General features: G+C 37.4%; 1 protein-coding gene across 1 annotated transcript in view; it reads left to right on the plus strand.

Annotated features, from left to right (window-relative positions):
* Dars1 (aspartyl-tRNA synthetase 1) overlaps positions 1 to 27,993 on the plus strand; it is a 39,711-nt gene that overhangs the window by 825 nt on the left and 10,893 nt on the right. Inside the window, exons 2-10 of the mRNA XM_090342874.1 lie at positions 2,070 to 2,127; positions 4,882 to 4,974; positions 9,553 to 9,655; positions 17,120 to 17,222; positions 17,963 to 18,043; positions 20,356 to 20,415; positions 22,336 to 22,447; positions 24,975 to 25,109; positions 27,737 to 27,884. Coding sequence (XP_090199000.1) covers positions 2,070 to 2,127; positions 4,882 to 4,974; positions 9,553 to 9,655; positions 17,120 to 17,222; positions 17,963 to 18,043; positions 20,356 to 20,415; positions 22,336 to 22,447; positions 24,975 to 25,109; positions 27,737 to 27,884 — 893 coding nt within the window. The remainder of the gene's footprint in view (positions 1 to 2,069; positions 2,128 to 4,881; positions 4,975 to 9,552; positions 9,656 to 17,119; positions 17,223 to 17,962; positions 18,044 to 20,355; positions 20,416 to 22,335; positions 22,448 to 24,974; positions 25,110 to 27,736; positions 27,885 to 27,993) is intronic.

The raw sequence follows: 27,993 nt of genomic DNA on the forward strand, positions 1-27,993 counted from the left end.
TCCTAATTTTGCTATTGAAGAATTCTTTTCAGGTAAAATACATAATAAATAAGTGATCTCAGAATGCTAAGTGTAATAAGGATTGCTAGAACATGAATAATACTAATTAAAATTATGCATCTTTTACTTTACACATTTTTTACGTATTTATCGTACTTTCAGGCTTTCTTGAGTGACAGTATCTTCTATTATGGTACAGGTGATAGCTGTCCTTGAATTGTATTTTGTTTGTTTTTTTGCCAGTCCTGGGCTTGAGCTCAGGGCCTGAGCATTGTCCTTGGACTTTCTCACCTAGAGCTCTACCACTTGAGCCTCAGCACCACTTCCAGCTTTTTTCTATGTGTGTAGTATGGAGGCATGGAATCCGGGTCTTCATGCATGCTAGGCAAGCACTCTACCACTAGGCTAAACTCCCAGCCCTTGTTTTGTTTTGAGGTAAGGTATTGTATGCAGCACAGTCTAGCCTGGAACTGGGCCTTCCCCCTGCCTCAACTTTGAATGATAGAATTACAGGCATGTGCCATGATCTGAGGTGCATTTTAATATTAACAAAAAAAATATTCAGCGGGGCACCATGAAGACAGTAATCCTAGTTATTTGAGAGGCAGGTATCAGTGGATAGGGTTAGAAGCCAGCCAGGACAAAAAAGTTGATGAGAATCTTTTTCAACCAATGGTTGGTTGTGGTAGTGGGTACGGCTCTGGGGAAACAAAACAACTGGGTGCAAGATGCTGTGCCTGTCATCCGAAGTGACTTAAGGAAACACAGAAGATCACAGGCCAAGCTGACCAAGAAGGGAGATGACTTCAAAAAAAAAAAACCAAAACCTTTGCAAAAAAAGGAGACTGGGACATAAATCCAGTGGTAAAACATCTGTGTAACAAGCAGCAAGCCCTGAATTCAATTTTCAGTACCACCAAAAAGCAAAAATTCTTTAAACATTATGACAGATCATTTTATAGCTGAGAGGAACTTAATAGATCATTGTAATGAAAAGGTTAAAATGAAACATCACTTGGCTATTTAAGTGTGTATAGTTTTATTAAAAGGTTGGACCCTGCAGGGAGTTTGGCCTAGGTGGTTAAAGTGCTTGCCTAGCATACATGAAGACCCGGGTTCGATTCCTCGGTACCACATACATAGAAAAAAGCCGGAAGTGGTGCTGAGGCTCAAGTGGTAGAGCTCTAGCCTTGAGAAAGTCCAAGGGCAGTGCTCAGGCCCTGAGCTCAAGCCCAGGACTGGCAAAAAAAAAAGGTTGGACCCTCTGTCTCCTGTTTCCTATATGGATCTTTAAATCTGTAACTGAGTTCTGTAATACTACAGCGCCACTGTCAACCCTTTGTAACCTACTATCCTAAAGCTGGATTTTAGGGACAAGAAGCTGGTGAATTTTTTGCTGTTTTACAAAAGCAAAGTTGTAGTTTGTTCATACCCAGCATCTCTGATTTCTTTAAAACAGGACTTCTCAATCAGAAAACATCTCTTCCTGACATAGGAAGTTAATAAACTGTGGTACTTTGTCTTATTCACAGAGGAGATGTATAACCCTGGTTTAAAGTAATTTAGTTTCCATTTTGAAGATGATTATTGAGTTGTTTGGTATATGAGTGTAAATTTCATTTGAGTGTCTTAAATATGGTATATCCATCCAGTATTGGTGACTGGTGATTGTAAAACAAAGTAGAAGTTGGATGCTTAGGGGGTGTTTTGGTAGTTACACATGTAAATGGCAGGCTTCTGTGGTTGACTCTGAATTAATGAAATGCTCCTTCAAGTTAAATTTTTCTTTTTCTTTTTTTTTTTTTTTGCCAGTCCTGGGCTTGAGCTCAGGGCCTGAGCACTGTCCTTGGACTTTCTCAAGGCTAGAGCTCTACCACTTGAGCCTCAGCACCACTTCCAGCTTTTTTCTATGTATGTGCTACCAAGGAATCGAACCCCGGTCTTCATGCATACTAGGCAAGCACTCTACCACTAGGCCAAACTCCTGGCCCTAAATTTTTCATTTTTATGTATGGTTCTTTGTATGTATATTTTGTAAGAGTCATGATGCAAAAACTTTTTTTTTCTAGGATTATGCTAAAGAGAGATATGGAATATCTTCAATGATACAGTCACAAGAAAAACCAGGTTAGTGTTTATAAAATCTTTTTTTGTTACTGGATCTGGGGAATCCATCACAAAGCTTTGGGCATGCTAAAAAATAAGTGTTCTACCACTGAACTATATCCCTATCCCTTTGTTACATCTTAAGTAGAGTAACTAAAGGTACAACTGAATGAATAACTTTGAAAAGTTAAAATGACATTTGTAATCCAAGTAGATGTCATCACTATATATAAATACTGTCACTTTAAAGTTTATAATCTAAAAGAGAAGTAAAATATTCAAATGAATATTGGAGGTTGAGTTGGTCTATATTAAATGATAGACTATTCAGGTTTTCTTAATTCCTAGATTATTAAGTAGAATTTTACTGTGACCCAGGGGTAATTGAAGAGTGGTTAATAACTACATTGCATGCAGCCTTTGTGTATGTTTTAATATCTTTGTGTAAATCCTCATACTTTCCTCCAAATAGTTTCTTGTCTGCTTCTATGGCTCCAGATCCTTTGATTCTAATGTTAGTGACTTAAGCCTTATTACTGCTGATCATTGCCTCTGCCAGTTACACTGATGGAATGTGACTTGTGACACCTCAGATATGTTGGGATATATTAAAAATTGAGAAACCCAATTAGATGGGATGCCACAAGAAAGACAGGTCATTACTCTTTTCTGTATTGGTAAGATTGTCCTGATGCTCCAACATAAACATTCAGATTTATTATGCTTTCTGTTGTTTGGTTTTGAATACTTATTGACTCACTACTAGTTATTTGCCTTTTCAATCTTGGCATTTTCAAATATGCTTTCTAAAATCATAACACTTTTTTCTGTTTTTACACTTTTTTGTGTGTGTTTACACAGCACACTTGGAGTTTGGCTTCACGCATGCAGTCTATTGGCAGAATTTGCAGAAATCCTCTTATACATATCCCTATAATTTTGAAATTCCTCTTTCATTCTCTTTGGTTTTGGCAATGAGAATCATAGCATTCTCTTAGAAGTTAAATCTCTAAACAGTCCTTGCTTCAAGAGACAAATCATGAATGGATTCAGAAAAACATAGATTAAATGCAGTTTAGAATTTGATTTGTAATATTCCAAAAGGTAATCTATCTTGCTCTTTTTCCTTTGTGCCAGTTCTGGGACTTAAACTCAGGGCCAGTGTGCTGTTCTTAAGCTTCTTTTGTTTAAGGCTTCATCTACCCTTCAAGCCACAGAACCACTTCTGGTTTTTGGACAGATAGTTCATTGGAGAAGCATCTCACAGACTTTCCTGCCTGGGCCACTTTTGAAGGGCAGTTCTCAAATTTCAACCTCCTGAGTAGCTAGGATTTTGGTTTTTTTTTTTTTTTACTGTTTTTTTTTGTTTGTTTGTTTGTTTTTGTTTTACCACCAAATAGTAAATATTTAGAAAAATAAAAATGATGTTTGTCTAAGATAGTTGTTTGTTGCTATTTCGTATTTGAAGGACTTGATGGATATTTAGCATTTTATTTAATACCAGGGGTTTTAGGGCTCACTTGAAAATCAAAGGCTTACTTAGTAATTAAAGGAAACAAAGAATGAGCCATCAAACATGACTAGATTCAGGATTCAAGCATCTTCAGAACTCTCCTTGCTATGGTTTCTGTTTCCTTTAGAATATTGGATTCATTCTCTCCTGCAAATTAATTTGTTGGGAAAGATGGTGATTTAGCCCTAGCCACATGCCACCTCAGCTCAGGAAAGAGAGCTCTTTATTTCTGGCATATGTACATTAATTCCCAGTGAAGGACTTTGATTAACTGAGTTGAGTAATAATACATCCTTCCCTGGATCAGTCAGTAATGGAGAATGAACTACCATGACTATCTTTTTTTTTTTTTAAATTTTATTAACACTGATTTTTACATCATATTTCAAATGTCACATTTAACAAACAAGTATTCAAGAAGGGAATCTATATGTAATCATTAGCACATAGATTTTAGAACATAATTAAAATTAAACTAAGGGTTTGTATGTCATAGATATGTATCAATCTCTATAATAAAATATTACATCTATAGAGTATCCCATCATAGATTTTTATGTCTATGTAGTTATGTTTATATCTCTAAGACCATGTCCATAACCTTGGGTACCCAAATATTGAGTCATTGCTCTAGTACTGTTTGGATCTAACTTTTTTTTTTTTTTTGTCACCCTGGGACTTGAACTCAGGGCCTAGGCACTGTCCCTGAGCTCCTTTTGGTCAAGGGTAGCACTCTACCATTTGAGCCACAGTGGACTTCCAGCTTTTTTTTGCCAATCCTTGAGCTTTAACTCAGTGCCTGAGCACTGTCCTTGGATCCTTGGATTTCTTCAAGGCTAACATTCTACCACTTGAACCACAACACCACTTCCGGCATTTTTTTTTGCTATGACAAGCAGGCAAAATGCTATATTCACTTATGCTTAAAAGGTTATGTATGGCCTTTTAATTCATCTAAGCTTTTGGCAGATTTACACTTTGAAATTTATCTGTTTCATTGTATTAGAGAGTGAATTAGAAAGGAAGCTGTTGCTATACTTTAGGTATGAGGTAATAGTTTTATTTAGGATGCTAGCAACGAAGGTAGTAGAATATTATATTTAGAAGTTGCAACTCACAATTTAAAGCAAATTGCATATTAAAGGTTATAGAGAAGAATTTATCAAAGATTGATTAGTAAGATAACAAAGTTTTAGATTAGCTACTAGATTAAAATAATAGTCTGTAAATTTTTAACTTAAAATTGTTTTTATTATATGCAGATCGAGTTTTGGTTCTAGTGAGAGACTTGACAGTACAAAAAGCTGATGAAGTTGTCTGGGTGCGTGCAAGAGTACATACAAGCAGAGCAAAAGGTAAGACATAACCATTTACAGTTCCTTTTGACAAAAAACACTGATTTTTGTGTGTGTGTGTGAATGTGCCAGTCCTGGGCCTGGGCACTGTCCTTGGGCTCTCAAGATTAGAGCTCTACCACTTGAGCCACAGTACTATTTCTGGCTTTTTCTGTGTGTGTGGTACTGAGAAATCCAACCAAGGTCTTCATGCATGCTAGCAAGCACTCTAACACTAGGCCAAACTCCTAGTCCTAAAACTATTTTTTTAGGTAATTATAAAGTGTTGATCCATGGTTTTAGGGTCCTGTAAGATTTCTTTGAAAGCCAGGTGCGGTGGCTCACGCCTGTAATCATAACTAATCAGGAGGCTGAGATCTGAGGATCATAGTCAAAGCCAACCCGGGTACTAAAGACCTTGAGACTCTTATCTCTAATTAACCACTAGAAAACCAATGTGGTGCTTGGCTCCAGGGGTAGGACAATAACCTGGAGCTGAAGAGCTCAGCGACAGCACCCAGACCCAGAGTTCAAGCTCCACGACCAATAAAAATAAAGATATCTTTGAAAATAATTTTCTCCTAATGCTTTGCCCAGGAGCGCCTATAGTTCAGCTACTCAGGAGTTAGAGATTGTGAGGATTATAGTTCAGTCTAGGCAGAAAAGCAAGACTCTATTTTAAGCAAGAAAACTAAAAATAGTGGGACTGTATGAATCTTACCATTTTAGCTATACAGGAACCTTAAGTAGGAGGGTCAAAGTCCAGTCCAACCCAGGCAAAAATGTAAAACCCTATTTAAAAAATGTCTTGTTGCTTGCCTAGCATGCGCGAAGACCCGGGTTCGATTCCTTGGTACCACATACATACAAAAAAAAAGCTGGAAGTGGTGCTGAGGCTCAAGTGGTTGAGCTCTAGCCTTGAGAAAGTCCAAGGACAGTGCTCAGGCCCTGAGCTCAAGCCCAGGACTGGCAAAAAAAAAAAAAATTGTCTTGTGAGGGTTGGGATGTAGCTTAGTGGCAAAGGTCTTGCCTAAGAAGTGTAACATTCTGGGTTTCAACCCCTAGTACCAAAAAAAGATAAGAATATATACATAGATGTATATATTATTTTTTTTTAAAACAAGACGATTAGTGAAAGCTGCTTAAACTGAGGTGCAAGTGCTTGCCTAACAAATATAGGTCTCTTAGTTCCATCCTCAGTACCACAAAAAGACATTATAATTTAACGTAGAGATTTGGGTGAAATCTAAAACATCAAGATACTTTTCTAACATCTCTCTAAAGTTAAATTACTTGTTTTCAAAAAGCTTCTCATTTGTTAGTATTCGTATATCTGTAGTTATTTAGATGGAGAAAGAAATAGAAGTGAACTAAGGCTAAGACTTGATTGTTCAGTAAAGTAGCCACTGGCATGTGTAGTTAAATAAGTTAAAATTTAGCAGCTCAGTTATACTAGCTGTATTTTGAGTGATTAATAAATGCATGTGGCTGCTGGCTCTCCTTTTAGACAGCCTACATACAGAAGATTTTTTTTTTTTTTGCCAGTCCTGGGCCTTGAATTCAGGACCTGAACACTGTCCTTGGGCTTTTCTCAAAGCTAGAGTTCTATCACTTAGGCCACACCACCACTTTCTGTGTATGTGGTACCAAAGAACCGAACCTGGGTCTTCATGCATGCTAGGCAAGCACTCTACCACTAGGCCAAACTCCTGGCAAGATTTTCATTCTTGTAGAAAGTTCTTTTGGACAGTGCTAAGAATTTTGTACTAATAGCAGAAACATTAAGTGCTTTAAACAAACTGATGTCTTACGTACTGTTGACCTACCCTAGTGTTCAGCATTATCTAAAAATATTAATGGCATTTATATTAGCTTGTAACTTTATGCTTTTCACACACTCTTGGGGAAGCTAGGTCTGGTATTTGAACTCAGGGCCTGTTTGCTATTTCTTGAGTTTTTAGGCTCAAGGGTAGTACTTTATCAGTTGAGCCACGACTCCACTGCCAGCTTTTTGCTGGTTAACTGGAGATAAGTGTGCCTCGACTGGCTGCAAACTAATCCTCAATCTCCACCTCCTGAGTTGTTAGGATTACAGGAGTGAGCCACTGATGGCTTGGCTTTCCCCTTTTTTTATCTTTAGTCATCCTATAGATATGTGAAGTATGTGTAACAGGCATTGCTATTCCACTTTATGAATGAAGAATTGAGATCCAAAATGATAAAGCTGCTTTTCAAAGTCTTGTAGGAATCTTGGTGGAAGATGAACAGAATCCAAAATAGGGTACCTCTATTTAAGAGAGTTCTTTGTTCCTGTAGCATTTAATACATCCTTTGCTTCAGCATTTCTTAATTGTTTTCATATATTTTTATTATGTAATATACAGCTTGTTGGCATATATGAAAATAGAATAATGAAACCAGTTGAAATTTTTTCAGGAAGAGAGAGTAATGGGGAGATTGATTATAATACATTGCATACATGTGTGGAAATGTCACAATGAAATCTTCCATTGTGTAAAAGCTAATATGTGTTCATTATTTAAAAAGTTAATCACTAAAAAACCAGAAGTGGCGCTGTAGTTCAAAGTGACACAAAATGGTATAGCACCAGCCTTGAGCAAAACAGCTCAGGGGATAGCATTTATAAGCTAGAAACATTTGTTTTTTTGGAGTATAAAATAGATAATAGCTTGCCTGGGCATGGGTGGCTACTGCCTATAATCGCTACTTGGGAGGCTGCGATCTGAGGATTGTGGCTTGAAGCTACAATCTAGTCCTGTTAGAAAATTCCATGAGACTCTTATTTCCAGTTAACCAGTAAAAAGTCAGAAAAGTAGCTGTGGCACAAGTAGTAGAGTGTGCTAACCTTGAGTAAAAAAAGCTCAGGACTGCACCCAGGTTCTGGCACAAAAACATAATCCTCAAGATTTTAAAAGAAAACATTTGTAATTTTTTCAATTTATAGATGAAGAATAAAGTGGTTTAAAGTTTTCCTATAGGCCTCTTTTCAGGGAACTGATAGGATATGATTAAAGGTCTTTTGATTTCCAAGGCCATAATCCTTAAGCTAAATATTATCCCCTAGTGCTGATTCATAGACAGTTTCCTGTGCTTGTCTTTTGTAAATTTTTTAGAGCTCTCTATTATCTCTGTCGGTCTTTGGGGGCAGCATTGGAGTTCATGGAGTCCATCACTGGGCTTTAAGCACCGGATGGCTTTATAATTCAGCAAGATCTAGACTGCTTCTAAACAACTGGAGGGCCTAAAATACTAGCCAAACACTATTATAAACAGATTACCTTTCATTTCTCACTAATAGTCTGTTCTAGGAGGGACAGCATATGACTGAGGTAATAGTTCTTTGAATAATGTCATTTTGATCCATGAGTTTTTTATGATAATTTTTAACATATAATGCCTTAAAATCCCTCTGAATTTGTTTAATCTAAAAAAACTTTCTTTTTTTAGATTTTACTTTGTGTACTCCAGAACAAAAGGGAAAATTAGTGTCTTTTTTTGTGATAAAAACCTGTCAATCATGTGTGACTCCAGAGCCAATAGACTTTATCTGATTTGACATTTTCCAACCTCTATTCATGATTGCTTTCTGATTTGCATTTCAAAATTATGCCAAACGTATTAACATATTTACTGCTTTCCTTTTTTACTTTTTTTTCCTACAAAGCTAATTTTTTATCTGGAAAAAAAATTGCTTAGTTTAAAAGGGAAAACTTTTATTTTTCTCAAGACAAAACCAATGGACAAAAATGGCTTTGAAGTTATTTAACTCACTTTTATGAGGAAGTAGTTTTCTTGAATTTGATCAGAGACTTAAAGATCTGCTTTGGGAAAGAAGTGATATCACATGGGTACATAATGACTCAAATATATTATAAGTAATATTTTTCAGAAGGTTATGAATAAGGAATGACATCTCTACGAAAAGGAGGGAAATCAAGAGGCCCAGGATAGATAAAAATAAAACTGAATATAGTATTTGAGGAGAATGATTTCACAAACATTATTTGGAGTTTAAAAATACTGAACTATTAAAAAGGCTTGGGAAATGAAAGGAACCTATCAACTTAAATTACCTTTAGAATGCACTTTGGCAGAGACTCTATTAACCACTTCCATGAAATGCTTGTGTTCTTTCTTATTAAGCACTTTATTATCAGTTTTGTGGTTGTATAATTGAAGCTTCAAAGACAATTGCATTGTCTTTGTAGAGTGTAGTAGCTATATTTTATGTTGAAAGTAGTCTGAAATGACTTGACATAGCTATATTTTATGTTGAAAGTAGTCTGAAATGACTTGACATTTGTTTAATTACTTTTAGATTTATACATTTCTTCAATTACTAATTCGCCTATATTTTCATAATAATGTTACAAGCGTTTTTAGTTATTCATGGTAGGTACTTGAGTTTCTTTAAAGCTTGTTGGTTGAGTGTATTTTGGCTAAGAATGCTGGATGGATACACTTGTGTACGTGCGTGCCTAAATTTGGGTCCAATTTTAAAGTAGAAAAACATTTTCCTTCTTGGCCAAACCTGAAGCAATGTGTTCTTCATGCACTTGTATTCTTTCTGCCTCTCAGGGAAGCAGTGCTTCTTAGTCCTACGTCAGCAACAATTTAATGTCCAGGCTCTTGTGGCAGTGGGAGACCATGCAAGCAAGCAGATGGTTAAATTTGCTGCCAAGTAAGTAAGCAATTATATCCTGTTGTCAGAATAAACAATGGTGGGAACCAAGTCTCCCAGGGGTTTGGACCATTTTCATACATTAACATCAATGCTTCGTTTGTTTAAAACTGTAGTTATTTAAATTGTCAGTTCAGTGTTGCTTGAATACATTAAACTCACAAAAGAGAAAATATGGAGCACAGGCTTGAAATTCATTTGGATCTGCTGAAGCAGCACTCTTTACAGACAAGTCACATTTACTTTCAAGTAGAGTAACAAAAAGCCTGGCAGCCTCAACATAGCAGAGCAACTTTATTTTGTTGTGTTTGTTGAGCTTTATTTCCTCCCTCTCTCCCTCTTCCAAACCTTCCCCAAGTTCTGATTTGCATATTGAGCAACAAGTTTTCTTACTGGCTAAGAAGTGTAAGTAAGAGAATATAGTTTTATGAATGATCCTTTTCTTAAGTAAAACATAGGTTATATTGTGTTATAACTTTGAAGCCAAAAGGGTCTAGACAAAAAGAGCAATGCTGTCCTTCCCCCCAGTCCTTGCCCTAAAGGTCTTGCCACCTGGCTCAGCATTCCTTTAGAGAGCACCATATTTTATTCACATTGCAAAAGACAGGATATAGTGACAGACAAGAAGGATAGTTATGTGTGCTATGAAGTAATCACCTAAATTTTACTTGATAGTTGACAACAGAGCTGATGTTGCTTGTGGGTTTCTATCAATTTCATTCTCCAGGTTCTATCCCATGACAATAATCAATATAGAAATGGGGAAATGGGCTCTACATTTTTAAGTAATAGAAGGCTTTATAGGTAAAAATATTTTGTAAAAGAAATCTAGAGTAAGTGTTATTTTTCCCCCTGATTTTCTGTTAACCTAGATATATACTTCCAAACATGGATTACCATAAAAGGAATTATGAATTTTAGAATTAAAAAGAAACTAAACAGTGACCTTATTTAATATCTGATTTGTATTTGGGCTCCTGACCCCCTAGTACAGTGTTTTACATATTTTAGGTTTGAGTTTAGAGGTTTGTCAAATTCAATTTTATTATTTCAGAATACTACTGTTTTCAGTTTTAAAGTTTTTAGTGCCCTGGATTTCATCAACTGACTGATGGATTTGGTAATAGTACCAGTATGGTACCCTATTTCTCTCCTGATGCTACTGTTCAGGTAGTGCCACTTCATGGAGCTTGAACTCTGGGCCTGGGCACTGTCCCTGAGCTCTTCAGCTCAAGGCTACTGCCCCACCCCTTAAGCCACAGCTCCATTTCCCATTTTCTAGTGATTAATTGGAGATAAGAGTCTCATTTTTTTTTTTTTAAGTCTCCTGTTCCTTAGTGCCCGAGCTGGCTTTGAACCATGATCCTCAGATCTCAGCCTCCTGAGTAGCTAGGATTACAGGTGTGAGCCACTGGCGCCTGCCTATTACTTAATTTTATTTATTGATTTATTTTGCCTATTTTGTAATAGGGTCTGAAGTCAAGTGCCAGGCCTCCAGCCCAGCATTTTATTTTTGGAGATGGAGGCTTTTCTGCTCCAGCAGCTTCAAACTATATTTCTCTGGATCTGCGCCTCCTAACTAGCTGGGATTAAGATATGAGCCGTCTACTTGATGTCTCTTGATTTATGTATAGTGCAGACTTACAATCAAGTTGTAAGTTGGACTAAAAAAAGAAAACAGCTGAGCCTCCTGGTTGCTCAAGCCTGTAATCCTAGCTTACTCTGGAGGCTGAGATCTGAGGATCAAAGTTCAAGACCAGCCCGAGTGCTAAAAGTCCATGATGCTCTTACCTCCAATTAACCACCAGAGACCGGAAGTGGTGCTGTGGCTCAGGTGGTAGAGCACTAGCCTTGAGCTGAAGACGAGGGGGGGGGGGAAGGAAGGGAAAGAAAGCAAGCAAGCAAGAGCATAGAGCTATTTTTACAAGTTGGACTTCATACAATTAGCAATACAGGGGAAAAGGTTGAGCATTTGTAAGGTACAAATGACTGGTTACATTCACTGAGTAAAGCCAATTTTATACAATAGATTTAGCATATGGTACTTAGATTATAATTATGTAACTTTTGGCAGTAAATGCTAAGGAATCAAGCCAAATAATTTTAAAAAGATACAAAAATGGCTTAGTTAACCTTGTGAAAAAAAATTTAGTTTAGTGATGAATGATGATGACTTTATAGTTGATTGGTTGATAATTATTTTAGGAGCATTAGTTTGGACTCAGATGAGTTAGTTTCATCATTTTTATAATTTTAGGTTACTGGGGTAGCTTAGAAATCCTGATCTTTGGTAGTAGAAGTCTAAAGAAACATGTCATCTAACAGAAAGCCAACAGTATGATCTTTTTACTCAAAATAAGAATTCTGAGAGTTTGGAGATTTAGCTCAATGGATGAGTAGTTGCCTGGCAAGTCAAGTGAGAGGATCTGATTTGGGTCTTTAGCTGGGGTGGGGGAGAATTTGAAAGAAGAAAATTTTACATTGGAACTGCTTGTTGCCTGTTCTGTTTAAAAATAAAAAATAAGTCAATAGAACTTACCAAGAAAAAAGATTTAGATTTGTCTTATATTTACTAGTTAGGTATAATCTAAATAGCATTTTTGCTTGGCTTTATTTCATTTTTGATGGTACTGGGTTTTGAACTCAGTCTTGTGCTTGCTAGACAGTCTGTATCACTTGAGTCATTTCTTTTTTTGTTTTTGTTTTTCCTTCCTTCCTTCCTTTCTTTCTTTCTTTCTTTCTTTCTTTCTTTCTTTCTTTCTTTCTTTCTTTTTTTTTTTATTGCTAGTCCTGGAGCTTGAACTCAGGGCCAGAGCACTGTCCTTGGGCTTTTTCAAAGCTAACAGCTTTACCACTTGAGCCACAGCACCACTTCCAGCTTTTTCTATGTATTTGGTACCAAGGAATCAACCCTGGGTCTTCGTGAATGCTAGGCAAGCACTCTATCACCAGGCCAAACTCTCAGCCCTTCTTTTTGTTTTTCTGATGAGAAAAGGTCTCAGTTTCGGTCCAGATGGACAATCTACTTGTTTATCTTTGCAGCATAGCTAGGACTACAGGTATACACCACTATGCTTAGCTTGTTATTGATTGAGATGGAGTAGCATGTACTTTTTGCCCAGACTAGCCTTGAAACATAAGCCTTTGGACCTCAGCCTCATGAATGGGGTTCATGAGGATTATAGATACAAACCACCATTCCCCGTTTAAAACAGTGTGTTTTGGGGCTGGGAGTTTACCCTAGTGGTAGAATGCTTTCCTAGCATGTACAAAGACCTAGGTTTGATTCCTCGGTACCATGTACATAGAAAAAAGCCAGAAATGGTGCTCTGGCTCAAGTGCTAGAGCTCTAGCTTTGAGAAAGCCCAAGAGACCAAGGACAGTGCCCACGCCCTGAGTTCAAGGCCCAAGATTGGCAAAACAAAACAAAAAATGTATTTTATTTAAAATGAGTTGTATATTGGCTCCATTGTGAAATTGAAGATTAAGGTAGCTTTTTTTATACATTTATCTTTGAGGTCTTACATTTGGTGAGCTAAAATTTTTCATAAAATAGGAATCTAAACTGAGCACTGGTGTCTAACACCTGTAATCCTAGCTACTCAGGAGGCTGAGATCTAAGGTTCATGGTTCAAAGCCAGCCCAGGAAGGAAGGCCAAGAGACTTTTATCTCCAGAACTAGCAGAAAATAGGAAGTGGTGCTGTAGCTCAAAATTGTAGAACAGTAGTCTTGAGCTAAAGAGCTCAGGGACAGTACCCAAGCCCAGAGTTCAAGCCCCACAACTGACCCCCCCCCCAAAAAAAAAAAAAAACACTAAGGTAAATTTTCTGTTTAATCATAAATGACCAAAAGAAATTTTGTAGGAAACAGATGAAAAATGATATCATAAAATCTTTTTTTTTTAATGTTTGTTTGGAGATGAGGGACAGAGGAGGGGGGAGGGAAATGGGGACCAAGACATGAGAAAGGGTATCAATGTTTGTGAAGTAATGTACCTTCTATCTGGTGAATATAATGCAACCCTTCTATTAATTACAATTACAATAAAAATATATGGGAAAAAAAATATTTGTCTGGACAGAAGTGAGGCCTAGTGGTAGAGTACTTGCCTAGCATGCATGAAGCCCAGGGTTTGATTCCTTAGTACCACATACACAGAAAAAGCTGGAAGTGGTGCTGTGGTTCAAGTGGTAATGTGCTAGCCTTGAGAAAACTCAAAGACAGCTGGACACCAGCAGCTCAGTCTTGTAATCCTACTTACTCAAAAGACTGAGATTTGAGGATTGCAGTTCAAAGCAGCTGGGCATGAAAGTCCATTAGACTTATCTCCAGTTAACCACCAGAAAACTGGAAGTGGTACTGTGGCTCAAGTGGTAGAGTGCTAGCCTTAGGCTGAAGAATTCAGGGACAGCACCAGGCCCAGAGTTCAAACCAGGTGACTGACAAAAAACAAACAAAAGAAACCACTCAAGAACAGTGCCCAGTGTCCTGATAACTGGCAAAAAAAAAATAAAAGTTTATCAGATTAAATATTTGATAACCTATGTAATGCAAATTTCAGTTAGCCATGCTATATTAATTTTCACTTGAATGATACCATTCCATAAAATTAATTATTTAAATTGTCATTATTAGATTGTTCTTTGCAGAATTTTGGTTAATTATGGAGCCAAATTATCCTGAACAAGCCTCAAAGTTTATGTTTTACATAATTATGAACAGGCATTCTTCACATTACTAGCATTGAAGCCAACTACTGAAGCACATTAAATATAGAACTGGTGCTGAGGCTACAGTTTTATACAATAAACCAGATGTCAGCAACTTAGTTTTAGTAGAATTTTAATATTGTATTTTATTTTTCTTTAAAAATTCATTTTGACTTTAAAGTTAAAAGCTATAATCATAAGCATTTTTATTTGTTTTGTATTTGTAGATATTCAAGTAATATGATAATGCTAATTTATATACTCACCTGGAATTTAGTAGTTTTAGAATCCTTGGTCTGTGTCCTGTTGAATGACGCATACTTTTAGTTTATTTTAAACTAAAAAATTCTTAAGGTTTTAGTGAAGAACAGGAGTACTTTTTGTGCTAAGCACCCTGTGAATAGCTAAGTCCAGTAGAGTGCCAGAGAACTCAAGAGACTTAATAACTGATGACAGAGTCTCTCCTTTACCCAACTCAGGCTGTTTTTGAACTCTGTGAAGAAGCCTTCACTTTAGATTTTGATGTTATTATATATAAAATGTTTTGTGGATTATTTGTTTGTGCTGCCATAGAGCTTGGATTTAGAGCCTAAATGCTGTCCCTGACCTTCTTTTACTCAAGGCTACCACTCTACTGCTTGATCCAGAGCTCTGCTTCTAATTTTGTGGTTGTGTGTATGTGGGTTTTTGTTTGTTTGTTTGTTTTGGTCAGTCCTGGGGACTGAACTCAGGGCCTAAGCACTGTCCTTGCGTTTTCTTTAAGGCTAGTACACTACCACTTGAGCCACAGCACCACTTCTGTCATTTCTATATATGTGATACCGAGGAATCGAACCTGGGTCTTCATGCATGCTAGGCTAGCACTCTACCCTACTCTAGGCCAAATTCCCGGCTCCTTGTTTTGTTTTTGGTGGTTAGAGATAAGAGTTTCTCAGACTTTATTCCCTTGACTGGCTTCAAACCACAATTCTCAGTTCTCAGCTTCCTGAGGATTATACAAATGAGCCAGAAACCTGGCTGTGAAATGTTTTTAATACTTAAGAAACTTAATCTGCAATTAAAATTCATTATAGGGGCTGGGAGTTTGGCCTATTGGTAGAGTGCTTGCCTAGCATGCCCGAAGACCCAGGTTCAATTCCTCGGTACCACATATATATAGAAAAAGCTGGAAGTGGTGCTGTGGCTCAAGTGGTAGAGCTCTATCCTTGAGAAAACCCAAGGACAGTGCTTAGGCCCTGAGTCCAAGCCCCAGAACTGGCAAAAAAAAAAAAAAAAAAAAAACCATTATAGCAACTAACACTAGCTATACTTTTTTGGTTCCTCATTCATGTTAGTTCATGTACCAGGCCTGAAACCCTAGTGCAGGAGTCTTCAGCTTTTTTCCTGTATTATGTACAAGGAAACAAGTTGGTTATTAATAACAGCAATAATAGCTGGCTATTCTCATAAAACTGGTGCCTTGAGGGGCACCAGTGGCTCACACCTATAATCCTAGCTACTCTGGAGGCAGGAAAGTCCATAAGACTCTTAATCTCCAATTAACCACCAGAAAACCAGAAGTGGTGCTGTGACTCAAAGTGTTAGAACACTAGTCTTGAGCTGAAGAGTTAAGGGACAGTGCCCTGGCCCAGAGTTCAAGCCCCACGACTGACCAAAAAAAAAAAAGCCAGGCACAGTGTCTCATGCCTGTAATCCTACCTACTCAGGAGGTTGAGATCTGTGGATCACAGTTCAAAGCTAGCCCAGGCACTAAAGTCCCTGAAAGTCTTATCTTCAGTTAACCACCAGAAAACCAGAAGTGGTGTTGTGGCTCAAGGGGTAGGGTGCTGTCTGTAAGGGCATTTCCCTGAATGTAGGCAGAGGGGCCCAGATAAAATAGAAGGGAAAAAAGGAAAAAAAAAAAAAAGTCCAGCATTTTTACTTCTTGTCTGCCGTAATGCAAGCTGTGCTGCCATAAGTCTTTCCTCCATTAAGTTATTTATACAAGTATCTTGATGTCATGAAAGGTTTAATACAGTAATGGAAAGTATTTTTATGTTTGGGTCATAAATTGATACTTTAAAAAAGTAAGAATTTGGGGCCGGGAGTTTGGCCTAGTGGTAGAGTGCTTGCCTAGCATGCACGAAAACCCGGGTTCAATTCCTCAATACCACATACATAGAAAAAAGCCAGAAGTGGTGCTGAGGCTCAAGTGATAGAGCTCTAGCCTTGAGAAAGTCCAAGGACAGGGCTCATGCCCTGAGCTCAAGCCCAGGACTGGCAAAAAAAAAATGGGGATTTAATTGCAGAGCAACACCCTAATGTCCTTTTATTACCTTGAAATCATTTCAGTTGACCTTCTTTTATTTAATTTGATTACTTACGAGTAATTGCATTTATTGAAACCAGTGTTTCTTGTTATAGAAAATGCTGATTTAGTGAATCTCAAGAAATAGGGAGGAAAATGTTCTTTAATAAATAATTCAAAGAGTTTACTACTTTTCACAATTCATGTGGTTCTATTGCCTTTTATGTCCTGAATATCTTATAAATGGTAACAAATTATAGCATGAAAAAAAGTCATCTCTAAGGAATATTACAAGGTATGTCCCATAATAGCTTATTATAATTGTGTTATACAGGCTGCCTTTATCTTGAATGGCTACTGTATTAAAGAAAAGGTTGATAGATAAAGCCTTTACTGCTTAAACATAAAATGAGTTTTGACACTTCTAATGAGATTATTTAAGTTGGGATTGTCGTTTTTCTTGACAGCATCAACAAAGAAAGCATTGTCGATGTGGAAGGTGTTGTGAGAAAAGTGAATCAGAAAATTGGAAGCTGTACACAGCAAGATGTTGAGTTACATGTTCAGAAGGTAAAATATAAAATTGTGAGGACTGGAAAAGTACCTTTGGGCTTTAACATGCACAAAGGCCTGGATTTAATCACTATTACCCCCCCCCCCCAATGTATGGTGGATATGTGCTAGAGAAAGATAAATCTTTATCCTCTTAAAGGTTTGATTTTTTAGAGCAAACCACATTTTGATGTTCTAAGACTGATTGCTCTAAAAGCAGTTCTTATATGACAGCAAGGCCCTACATACTTATTATATTGGTGTACACTTCAGGGTTTATAAAGTATTTGTATGCATATTACTTAACTTTTGACAAACAATAGAGCAGAAAAAATATTATTCTCATTTTATAGGTAAAAAGTGCAGATCATGCCGGGCACAGTGGCTCACACCTGTAATCCTAGCTACTCAGGAGGCTGAGATCTGAGGATCAAGGCTCAAAGCCAGCTCAGACACTAATGACCAAGAGACTCTTATCTCTAACCACTAGAAAACCAGAAGTGGCACAGAGGCTCAAGGTGTAGGGCGGTAGCCTTGAGCTAAAAGAGCTCAGGGACAACGACCAGGCCCAGAGTCCAAGCTCTACAACTGTCTCTCCCCCCCCCCCCAAAAAAAGGCAAGATCATCTTGTTTGATTTTAGCAGATAGTTTCAGTTCAAGATATATGACAATACTGCGTCATGTTTCAGTCAATTACACATTTTTAAAGCAACCGATACCAGATTTTGTTTCTGATTATTTTTTGCAATTTGTTTCAGATTTATGTGATCAGTTTGGCTGAACCTCGCTTGCCCTTGCAGCTGGATGATGCCATTCGCCCTGAAGTAGAAGGAGAAGAAGTAAGATTTATCTTCATGAATTATGTTTTTTCTGTATACTTAGTTTGCAAAACATTGAAAACATGTCCTGCTTGTGGGTTAAGTGTTGCTATAAATTGTTTTTGAACAGTTTTTATTTGAATTTACTCTTTCAGAGACTAGAGATGTGTTTGAAGGCTAGGTAGAATGTTTGTCTAGCATGCTAAGGGCCTGTTTTGGAGCCCCAACTCCACAAAGATTAACTATTTTAGTAGCAATTTTGAGGGGGAGATAAAAAAGTATGCATACAACAATGTTTGTAGCCGAGCAGGGTTACTCATACCTGTAATCCTAGCTACTGAAGAGGCTGAGATCTGAAAATCATAGTTCAAAGCCAGCCTGGGTACTAAGGTCTGAGTGACTCTTATCTTCAATTAATCACTAGAAAATGGGCTCCAGAGGTAGGGCAGTAGCTCAAGGACAACACCCAAGCTGAGGAGTAGGGCAGTAGCCTTGAGCTGAAGAGCCCAAGGACAGTGCCTAAGCCCTGAGTTCAAGCCTCATGACCCATAAAAGCAACCAAAAAAAAGTTTGTATGCATTTTCTATAGATAATTAAAATAATGCCATGGTTTTTTTTTGTTTGTTTGTTACTGTTTTTGCCTGTCCTGGAGCTTGCCTGTCATGTTGCTTTTATGATTTTATGTTTTTAGAAAGAAAAAAATAGCTAGGTGTCATTGGATCTCACCTGTAATCCTACCTGCTAAGGAAGCTAAAATGTGAGGATCTTGGTTTGAAGCCAGCCTGCGTAGGAAAGTCTTATAGACTCTTATCTTTAAAAAAAAAAAAAAGTGGGGGGCAGTTTAGCCTAGTGGTAGAGTGTTTGCCTAGCATGCACTAAGACCCAGGCTTTATTCCTCGGTACCATATATGTTAAAAAAAAAAAAAGCCAGAAGTGGTGCTAAGGCTCAAGTAGTAGAGTTCTGGCCTTGAGAAAGTCCAAGGACAGTACTCAGGCCCTGAGCTCAAGCCCAGGACTGGCAAAAAAAAAAAATAGTAAAGCTGTGGCATGCTAACTAACCGTCAGTGGAAAAGACCTAGTCCCTGTGTACTGGCACTAAAAGAATAATAATTTAGCATCTAGAGTGACATTATGTTATCCATCTACAAATATTTATAATGTCTTATATGATGTATACCAACTAAGTTCTCGTATTGTCTCTGAATTCACTCTGTTGTAATGATATACTCAGTGCATTCAAAAAGAATGGAAACAAAATATATTATGGAAATAAAGATTTAGCTTTATAGACCCCCTGAAAGAGTGATTCCCAGAGTATATTTTTAAGAATAAAGATTTGTAGTTATGTGGCAATAATGAGGGAAGGGATTATAAAAGGGAATATAAGAATTAATACCTGTTGGTTCTTGCTTGTCTTTATTCCTTTAGTGTTAACACTGACTTCTCTCACCTTTTTTGGGGGGGTGGAAGGGGCGTGTCATGGGGCTTGAATTCTGGGCCTGGGCGCTGTCCCTGAGCTCTTCAGCTCAAGGCTACTGCCCTACCCATTGAGCCACTGCCCCACTTCCTGTTTTTTTCTAGTGATTTAATTGGAGATAAGAGTCTCAGGATCTTTAGTGCTTGCACTGGCTTTGAACCTTGATCCTCAGATCTCAGCCTCCTGAATAGCTAAGATTACAAATGTGAGCCATTTTTCCGGCTCACTTTTGTTTCTACCATTATTTTCAATCCCAGATTTTCATTTATAATGCATGCATTCTTATTTAAAAGCAAATATGGTGAAGCAAGCCAGACTCAAAGGAACTTAGGCTCAATGGTTTCCCTCATTCGTCATAATCAGTAGAAACCTTGGGCTCTACTAGCAGAGATCTGCAATAGAGCAAAATCTTGATACATAAGGCCATATAGTATGAAGCTAATTGAAAGGATCTCCAGGATATTGAAACAAAAGCCATATAACGAATGATTGTTGTCCTTAATGTACTATGTTGTCTCTCATCTCCTTTGCTGTCCCTTGGTTATCTCATATTGTTACAGTATCTCACTTTGTTATCTGTTATATTGAATTTATTTGTATTTGGTTATTTGAAATTTGATAGGGAAGGGGGGAAAACCAAAACGGGTGGGGAGTGTGGGGGGGAGGGTAATGGGTAACAAGACATGTGAAAGGGTATCAATGTATGTGAATTAATGCACCTTCTATCTGGCAGATATCATGTAACCCTTTTACTAATTACAATAAAAAAATTTTAAAAAAAGCAAATATGGCTTCTAAAAGTGGTTTGTGTGTGGTCTTCAGAACATTAGTAATATTTGTTTTGTTTTGTTTTTAGGAAGGAAGAGCTACTGTTAATCAAGATACAAGATTAGACAACAGAGTCATTGATCTTAGGGTATGATGTCTCATTTATTATGCCAAAATAGAGATGGGCAGGGATATCAGAAAGCTAATTGATATTTGCTTGAGTAAGTGTAGTAAGAATATAGCAAGATTGTATCCTTCTGACTGACCTTTCTCCAAAGAATTGCTAGCAAAAAGAACATTAAGTAATAGTTCACAAGATATTGACTTGGTTATAAAACTACAAATGATCATAAAGCCAATAAATAGGTGAGATCTATTTTTAATAACTGGTAAACAAGCGAAAATGTAACTGTTAATATCACTATAAAATGTGAAGAAACGGGGCTGGGAGTTTGGCCTAATGATAAGAGTGCTTGCCTAGAATGAAAAAAAAAAATGTGAAGGAAGCTGGGTGCTGGTGGCTCGTGCCTATAATCCTTGCTATTCAGTAGGCTGAGATCTGAGGATTGCGGTTTAGAGCCATCCTGGGCTTAGAGACTCTTATCTCCAATTAACCACCAGAAAACCAGAAGCAGTGCTGTGGCTCAAGTGGTAGATCATTAACCTTAAGCTGAAGAGCTCAGGGACAGTGCCCAAGCCCAGGGTAGAAGCCTCATGACAAAAAGCAAAAAAAAAAGTGTAAAGGAAATTATACTCGTGTTTTAGAATAGTCAGGTAGGTATAATTGATGCATCAGTCCTTTGAATTTGATCTGAGTACATAATAAGAAGGAAGTCCCTATTGAATTATACAACAGCTTAATGGATCTTCTGTTTCCCTTTGGTTTGGTTTCAAATGAAAAAAAAAAATCTATTAGGTTTTTTTTTTTTTTTTTTTTTTTTTTAGTGCTATGAGGACCTGAAGGAATGGGATTCTGTAAATATAGAATATTTTTCCTTTTACTTCTGGTAGTGTATATAATTTACAATGACAGCCTTTTAATTAATAGAGGTTCAATGATTTTTAGAAGATTAACTTTAAATAACCTTTTTTTTTTAGTCCATCATTGGGCTTGAATTCTGGATCTGGACACTTTTCCTTCTCCTCCTTTTCCTCCTCCTCCTTTTTTCTTTACCAGTCCTGGGGCTTAAACTCGGCCTAGGTACTGTCCTTGAGCTTTCTGAAGGCTAGAGCTCTACCACTTGAGCCACAGCACCACTTCCAGCTTTTTCTGTGTAAGTGGTACTGAGGAGTTGAACCCAGGGCTTTGTGCATGCTAGGCAAGTACTCTACCACTGGGCCATCCATACTCCCGTCCCATCTTAGTTTTCTTAATTGGAGGAAACATGTAACTATCTACAGTTAACTTATTATTGATAATGATTAAAAATGATTTTACTTACTAATTCAGTGTTAAAAATCTTACTCTCCTTAAAGAAGTATTTGTATGCTGTAAATGTTAGTACAGTGAAGCGTAGTGACTCACATCTCTAATCCTAGAGGAAGGTAAGGTCCAGAAAATCATGATGTTTGCCCATCCTTTGACACCCTACCATGGCAATCAGTGCAAAGCTGAATATAGCTAGAGTTGTGACTCAGCAGTAGAGTACTTGCTTAGCAAAGGGGAGGCCCTAAGTTCAAACTTAAAAAAAAAAAAACATTAGTATATCTCAATGAGTTACCTTAAAAAGAAAACCTGAAGGAATTTAGAAGACTGTTTCATTAATTGTTAGATATTTCTTCTTTTATGGAATCCTTACAAATTAAAACATCTGCTCACTAAGGGTTTCTACTGAGAATTGTTATATATGATCATGTATAGTCATTACTTACATTCCAGTATGCTTTATCACCTTCTGCTTTTCATTATATTGTGTGCTTTGTCTTTTCACCTACTATTAGACTTAAAAATGTTGAGAGGAATAATAGTTCTGTTCACCTTTAGGTTTCCAACAATGCTGAATATACTTGGTGAATGCTCAATAAATGTGTCAAGTTGATTTAATTAGATGTTGTTATTATCTTACAGACATCAACTAGTCAGGCAGTTTTCCGTCTCCAATCTGGCATCTGCCATCTCTTCCGAGAAACGTTAATTAACAAGGGTTTTGTGGAAATCCAAACCCCTAAAATTATTTCAGGTATGCTTAAAAATATTTCCTTTAATTTTTTTTCATATATTTTTATTGTAATTAATAGAAGGGTTACATGATATTTGCCAGATAGATGGTGCATTAATTCCCATACATTGGTCCCCATTTCCCTCCCCCTCTTTTTTTTTTTTTTTTGCCAGTCGTGGGCTTAAGCTCAGTGCCTGAGCCCTGTCCTTGGATTTTTCTCAAAGCTAGAGCTCTACCACTTGAGACTTCGCACCACTCCGGCTTTTTCTAAGTATGTGGGACCAAGGAACCGAACCCGGGCCTTTGTGCATGCTAGGCAAGCACTCTAGCACTAGGCCAAACTCCCAGCCCCAAAGGACCTGAGACTTTTTTTTTTTTTTTTTTTTTGCCAGTCTTGGGCTTGAGCTCAGGGCCAGAGCACTGTCCTTGGACTTTCTCAAGGCTAGAGCTCTACCACTTGAGCCTCAGCACCACTTCCAGCTTTTTTCTATGTATGTGGTACCGAGGAATCGAACCCCGGTCTTCATGCATGCTAGGCAAACACTTTAACCAAACTAGGCCAAACTCCCAGCTAATTTTTTTTAAGCAAAAATTTTTATATTAATTTTTGTTTAATCTGGAAAATCTGAAGAATTTTGTAAAATTTATTATGTAGCTATTTATTTCAAAGACCATGCTTTGTGTCAACATCAGTGACTATTTATTCCTAAAGTCATTTTCTGATTAATGATTGTGAAATAAGAACTAGCAAATAAAGTTTGATTCCTTATAAGGAAACTGTTTGAAATTGGTATTGCAATTTTGCTTTGTTCAAAGTGCATTCTAAACTCATTAAATACCTGCTGATGGAAAGATTGCATTAATTGCCATTGTTATAAAAGAATTAAGGAAGTGGTGCTGTGGCTGAAATTGATAGAGCACTAGCCTTGAGCTAAAGAGCTCAGGGATAGCACCCAAGCCCAGAGTTCAATCTCCACGATTAACAGAAAGGGGGGGGCGGGGAAGAATCTTAAGGGCTGGAAGTTTGGCCTAGTGGTAGAGTGCTTGCCTAGCATGCACGAAGACCCGCGTTCAACTCCTTGGTACCACATACATAGAAAAAAGCTGGAAGTGGTGTTGAGGCTCAAGTGGCAGAGCTCTAGCCTTGAAAAGGGACAGTGCTCAGGCCTTGAGCTCAAAGCCAGCACTGGCCCCACCCAAAAAAAAAGAATCTTAAGCATTTTACCCTTACAGAGTAGCTGTAAAAGAGTTACTCTTACAAAGTTGCTGTAAAATAGTAAAAGAGTAAATGCAAATGATAATTACAAATAAAAAGCTAAGAATTATATTTTTGAGATTAGAAAATGATTACAAATATACCTGAATTGTGAAATGGCAAGACCTTAGTACAACACCTTAATAATAGCAATACCAATAAAATTCTATTTAAAAATGATTATAAATGCTCTTATTTTTATTATGTCTACAACCCCAAAGTAGCTTTACTATTTATTTTTTTGTCTGTGTGTGTGGGGGGGGTCATGAATCTTGAACTGGGTACTGTCCCTGAGCTCTTCAGCTCAAGGCTACCACACTACCCTTGAGCTAAGCTCCAGTTCCTGTTTTCTAGAGGTTAATTGGAGGTAAGAGTCTCAGGTCTTTTTGTGTCCAGGCTGGCTTTGAACCTTGATCCTCAGATCTCAGCTTCCTGAGTAGCTAGGATTATAGGCAAGAGCCACTATGTCTGGCAACTATTCTTGATATTGGTGCAGCAAAGGGAACATTTATATCCAAAGAAGTAAATCTGTTTTAAATATAAACTATATAAAATGGTCATATAAGAATATATGTGTAGCAGGGCATAGTGGCTCATGGCTGTAATCCTAGCTACTCAGAAGGCTGTGATCTGAGGATCACAGTTCAAAGCCAGCACCGGCACTAAAGTTCATGACATCCTTATCTCCAATTAACCACCAGAAAATGGGAAGTGGCACTGTGGCTCAAGGGGTGTAGGTTGGTAGCCTTGTGCTGAAGAGCTCAGGGACAACTCCCAGGCCTAGAGTTCAAGTCCCATGACTGACCAAAAAAAAAAAAAAAAGAATATGTATAGACTGATTTACCAGTTTTAATTTTCCTGTTTTTCTTTAAGTGATCTATTGAAGCAAAAGAGTAAAAAAAATTTTTTTTGCCAGTCGTGGCTTGAACTCAGGGCCTGAGCACTGTCCTTGGGCTTTCTCAAGGCTAGAGCTCTACCACTTGAGCCACAGAACCACTGTCTGTGATACCGAGGAATCAAACCCAGGTCTTTGTGGATGCTAGGCAAGCAAAGAGTAAAAATTTTTTAATGAACTACATAATTTGTGGGGAGAATTAGGAATGGGAAAATGGGGGCAAACAAAGGAAAGAATGACACTGTCCAAGAAGCATTGTCCTTACAGCCTGACTTACGGGGATATAACCCCTTCGTATAAACACTTAATAATTTTTTAAACTGTTAAAAAATAAATTTTATTAGAAGTTCACATTGATAATATAGTCAGTTACAATACTATAAATGTTTACATTTCAGCTGCCAGTGAAGGAGGAGCTAATGTATTTACTGTGTCGTATTTTAAAAACAATGCATACTTAGCACAGTCACCACAACTATATAAGCAAATGTGCATTTGTGCTGATTTTGAGAAGGTTTTCTGCATTGGACCAGGTGAGATTTTTGTCAATTATGTTTCTTTCCTAAGTTCATTAATCTTGTAATAATTGCAATATAATGTACAGATGTTTTGAAAGTGTAAATTTAATTGCTGACTGCTAAACTAGATTCTGAGTGCTAGGGTTTATAGCCCAATAGAATGACATTCATTTTGGATCCATAAGGCCCTGAATTTGACTCACCAGGGAAGAAGAAAAAGCCAAGTTTTCAGATAGAAATAACCATATAAATTTCATAATAACCATTTAAATGTCTTATGGGCACTCTGGCGCTGGTGGATCATGTCTGTAATCTTAGCTATTCCAGAGGTGAGATTTGAGGATTGTGGTTCAAAGCCAGAGCGAGCTGACTTACCTCCACTTAACCACCAGAAAAATGGAAGCAGCACTGTCGTTCAAAGTAGTAGAGCACTAGCTTTGTGCAAAGAGCTCAAGAATAGTGCCCATATTCAGAATTCAAGTCTCACAATAGCCTCTTCCCCACCCCCCTGCAAATGTCTTATGGGCTATATTAACATAGTTGTTTCTTTTGGTTTGGGGGGGGGGTTGTTTTGTTTTGTTTTTTTCCCGTCTTGAGGCTTAAACTCAGGGTTTGAATGCTGTCCTTGGGCTTTCTCAAGGTAGAGCTCTACTACTTGTATGTAATACTACTAGTATGTAATACTAGGGAATCAAGCCTGGGTCTTCATGCATGCTAGGCAAGCACTACCACTAGGCCAACTCCTGGCCCCTTATTAACTGTTTTTTTTTTTTTTTTTGGGTATGTCATGAGTGAGGCTTGAACAGGCCTGGGCGTTGTCCCTGAGCTCTTCAGCTCAAGGCTACCACCCTACCCTTGAGCCAAACTCCACTTACTGGATTTCTAGAGGTTAATTGGAGATAAGAGTCTCAGGTCCTTTTGTGCCTGGCCTGGCTTTGAACCTAGATCCTCAGATCTCAGTCTCCTGAGTAGCTAGGATTACAGGCATGAGCCACCAGGGCCCAGGTTTATTAACATATTTTAAAGATACATATGCTAAAAGCCAAGTACAAAAGCATAGTCATCCTTAGATCATCTTTTTAAATTTACCAAGGTACTAGGCTCCGGTGGCTCATACCACCGGTAGCTTGTAATTCAAGCTACTCAGGAAGCTAAAATCTGAGGATCAAGGTTGAAGCCAGCCCAGGCAGGAAAATCCCTGAGACTCTTACTGCCAATAAACATCCTCCCTACTCACAAAACAAACAACAACTACAAAAAAGGAACCAGAGCTGTGATTTGATTGGTAGAATGCTGTCCTTAAGCAATAAAAGCTTAGGGACAGACCCTAGGCCCTGAGTTCAGGCCCCAGGACTAAAAGAAAAATAAATAAGTAAATTCATCAAGTTTTTATGTTTTTGAGAGTTTAATAAAAATAACTTTAATATAAAGGAAAAAGACAAGGGCCAGGAACTTGGCCTAGTGGTAGAATGCTTGCCTAGTAAGCACAAAGCCCTGGGTTTGATTTCTTAGTGCCACATACATAGAAAAAGTCAAAAGTGGTGCTGTGGCTCAAGTGGCAGAGCTCTTGCCTTGAGGAAAGCCTAGGGATAGTGCTCAGGTCCCAAGTTCAAGCCCCGGGACTGGCAAAAAAAAAAAAAAAAAAAAGGTCGTTAAATGTCTTAATTTTCTGAATTAATTAACCAGTTACTATATGTGACACACACACACACACACACACACACACACACACACATTCTTATGCTAGATAACTGTGTACATAAAAGAAGAATCAACTAGCATTTCTCAAATATTAATATACACAAATCACCTAGAAATCTTGTTAATAAACAGATGATACACAGTAAAGTTGAGATGAGGCCTAAGATTCTGTAGTTCAGATTGATTGATTGACTTGCAGGTCATGCTTTCATTAACAAAGAAATAAGCTTTGTTTCTGCTGCCAAGATGAAGAAGATAGACACTAAGCAGTTACAAAGAATAATCAAATGATTTTCAAAACTAACAATCATATTGTGCTATACAATCAGCGGATTGGTGTTAATTACCCAGAAATAATTACTTAGTAAGTGTGAAAAGAGGACGAAGTTTGAATTGGCTAGAATAGCCATGAAAGAAAATCCAGACTGAAAAGGGCTCTCAGGGCAGTGTAGGCTATTTGAGCAACAAAGACAATTATTTTATTCAGAGGAAACTGGATACGTAAAGAACATAGACTACCATAATAAACAAAATAAGAATAGTGTTAGAGGCTTGCAAAAATAATTATGAACACAAGAAGGTTTTAGACCTTTGTTACTCTATATATTATTTCTGTGCTTATTTGGAGTACATTATAAGTAACTGAATACGGATGTGTTATAATAAAATTGAGAAAAACCATACTGGTTCATAACTGCATCAACTTTTAATTATTGAGAAGGTACTTTTGGATCTTGCATTCTCTTGTGGGTTCTCATGAGCTTCATTTATTCATTTTTATTTGGTATATATCTTACACTGCATGCCTATCAGAACTTTTATGAACTTGCTGTCCAGGCCTATGATTCAAAAATAGAACTACCTGAGTAATACTAAATGAAAATTTGTATTTAACTTGGATTTTTATTAAGACAATTTGCTGTTTATTCATTTTGTTCAAGTTTTCAGAGCTGAAGACTCTAATACCCACAGACATTTAACCGAATTTGTTGGTTTGGACATTGAAATGGCTTTTAATTATCATTACCATGAAGTTCTGGAAGAGATTGCTGACACCTTGGTACAGATATTCAAAGGACTTCAAGAAAGGTTAAAAAGTATTTTATATTCCTAAACAGTATTAATTTCAAATCAGTTTTTTGGTTTGGTCTGGTTTGATTTGGTTTGGGCTTTTTGAAATAGGATTTCACTATACAGC

This window comes from Megascapheus bottae, chromosome 12, assembly GCF_031878675.1.
Source record: "Megascapheus bottae isolate mThoBot1 chromosome 12, mThoBot2.hap1, whole genome shotgun sequence".
NCBI classification, from domain to species: Eukaryota; Metazoa; Chordata; class Mammalia; order Rodentia; family Geomyidae; genus Megascapheus; species Megascapheus bottae.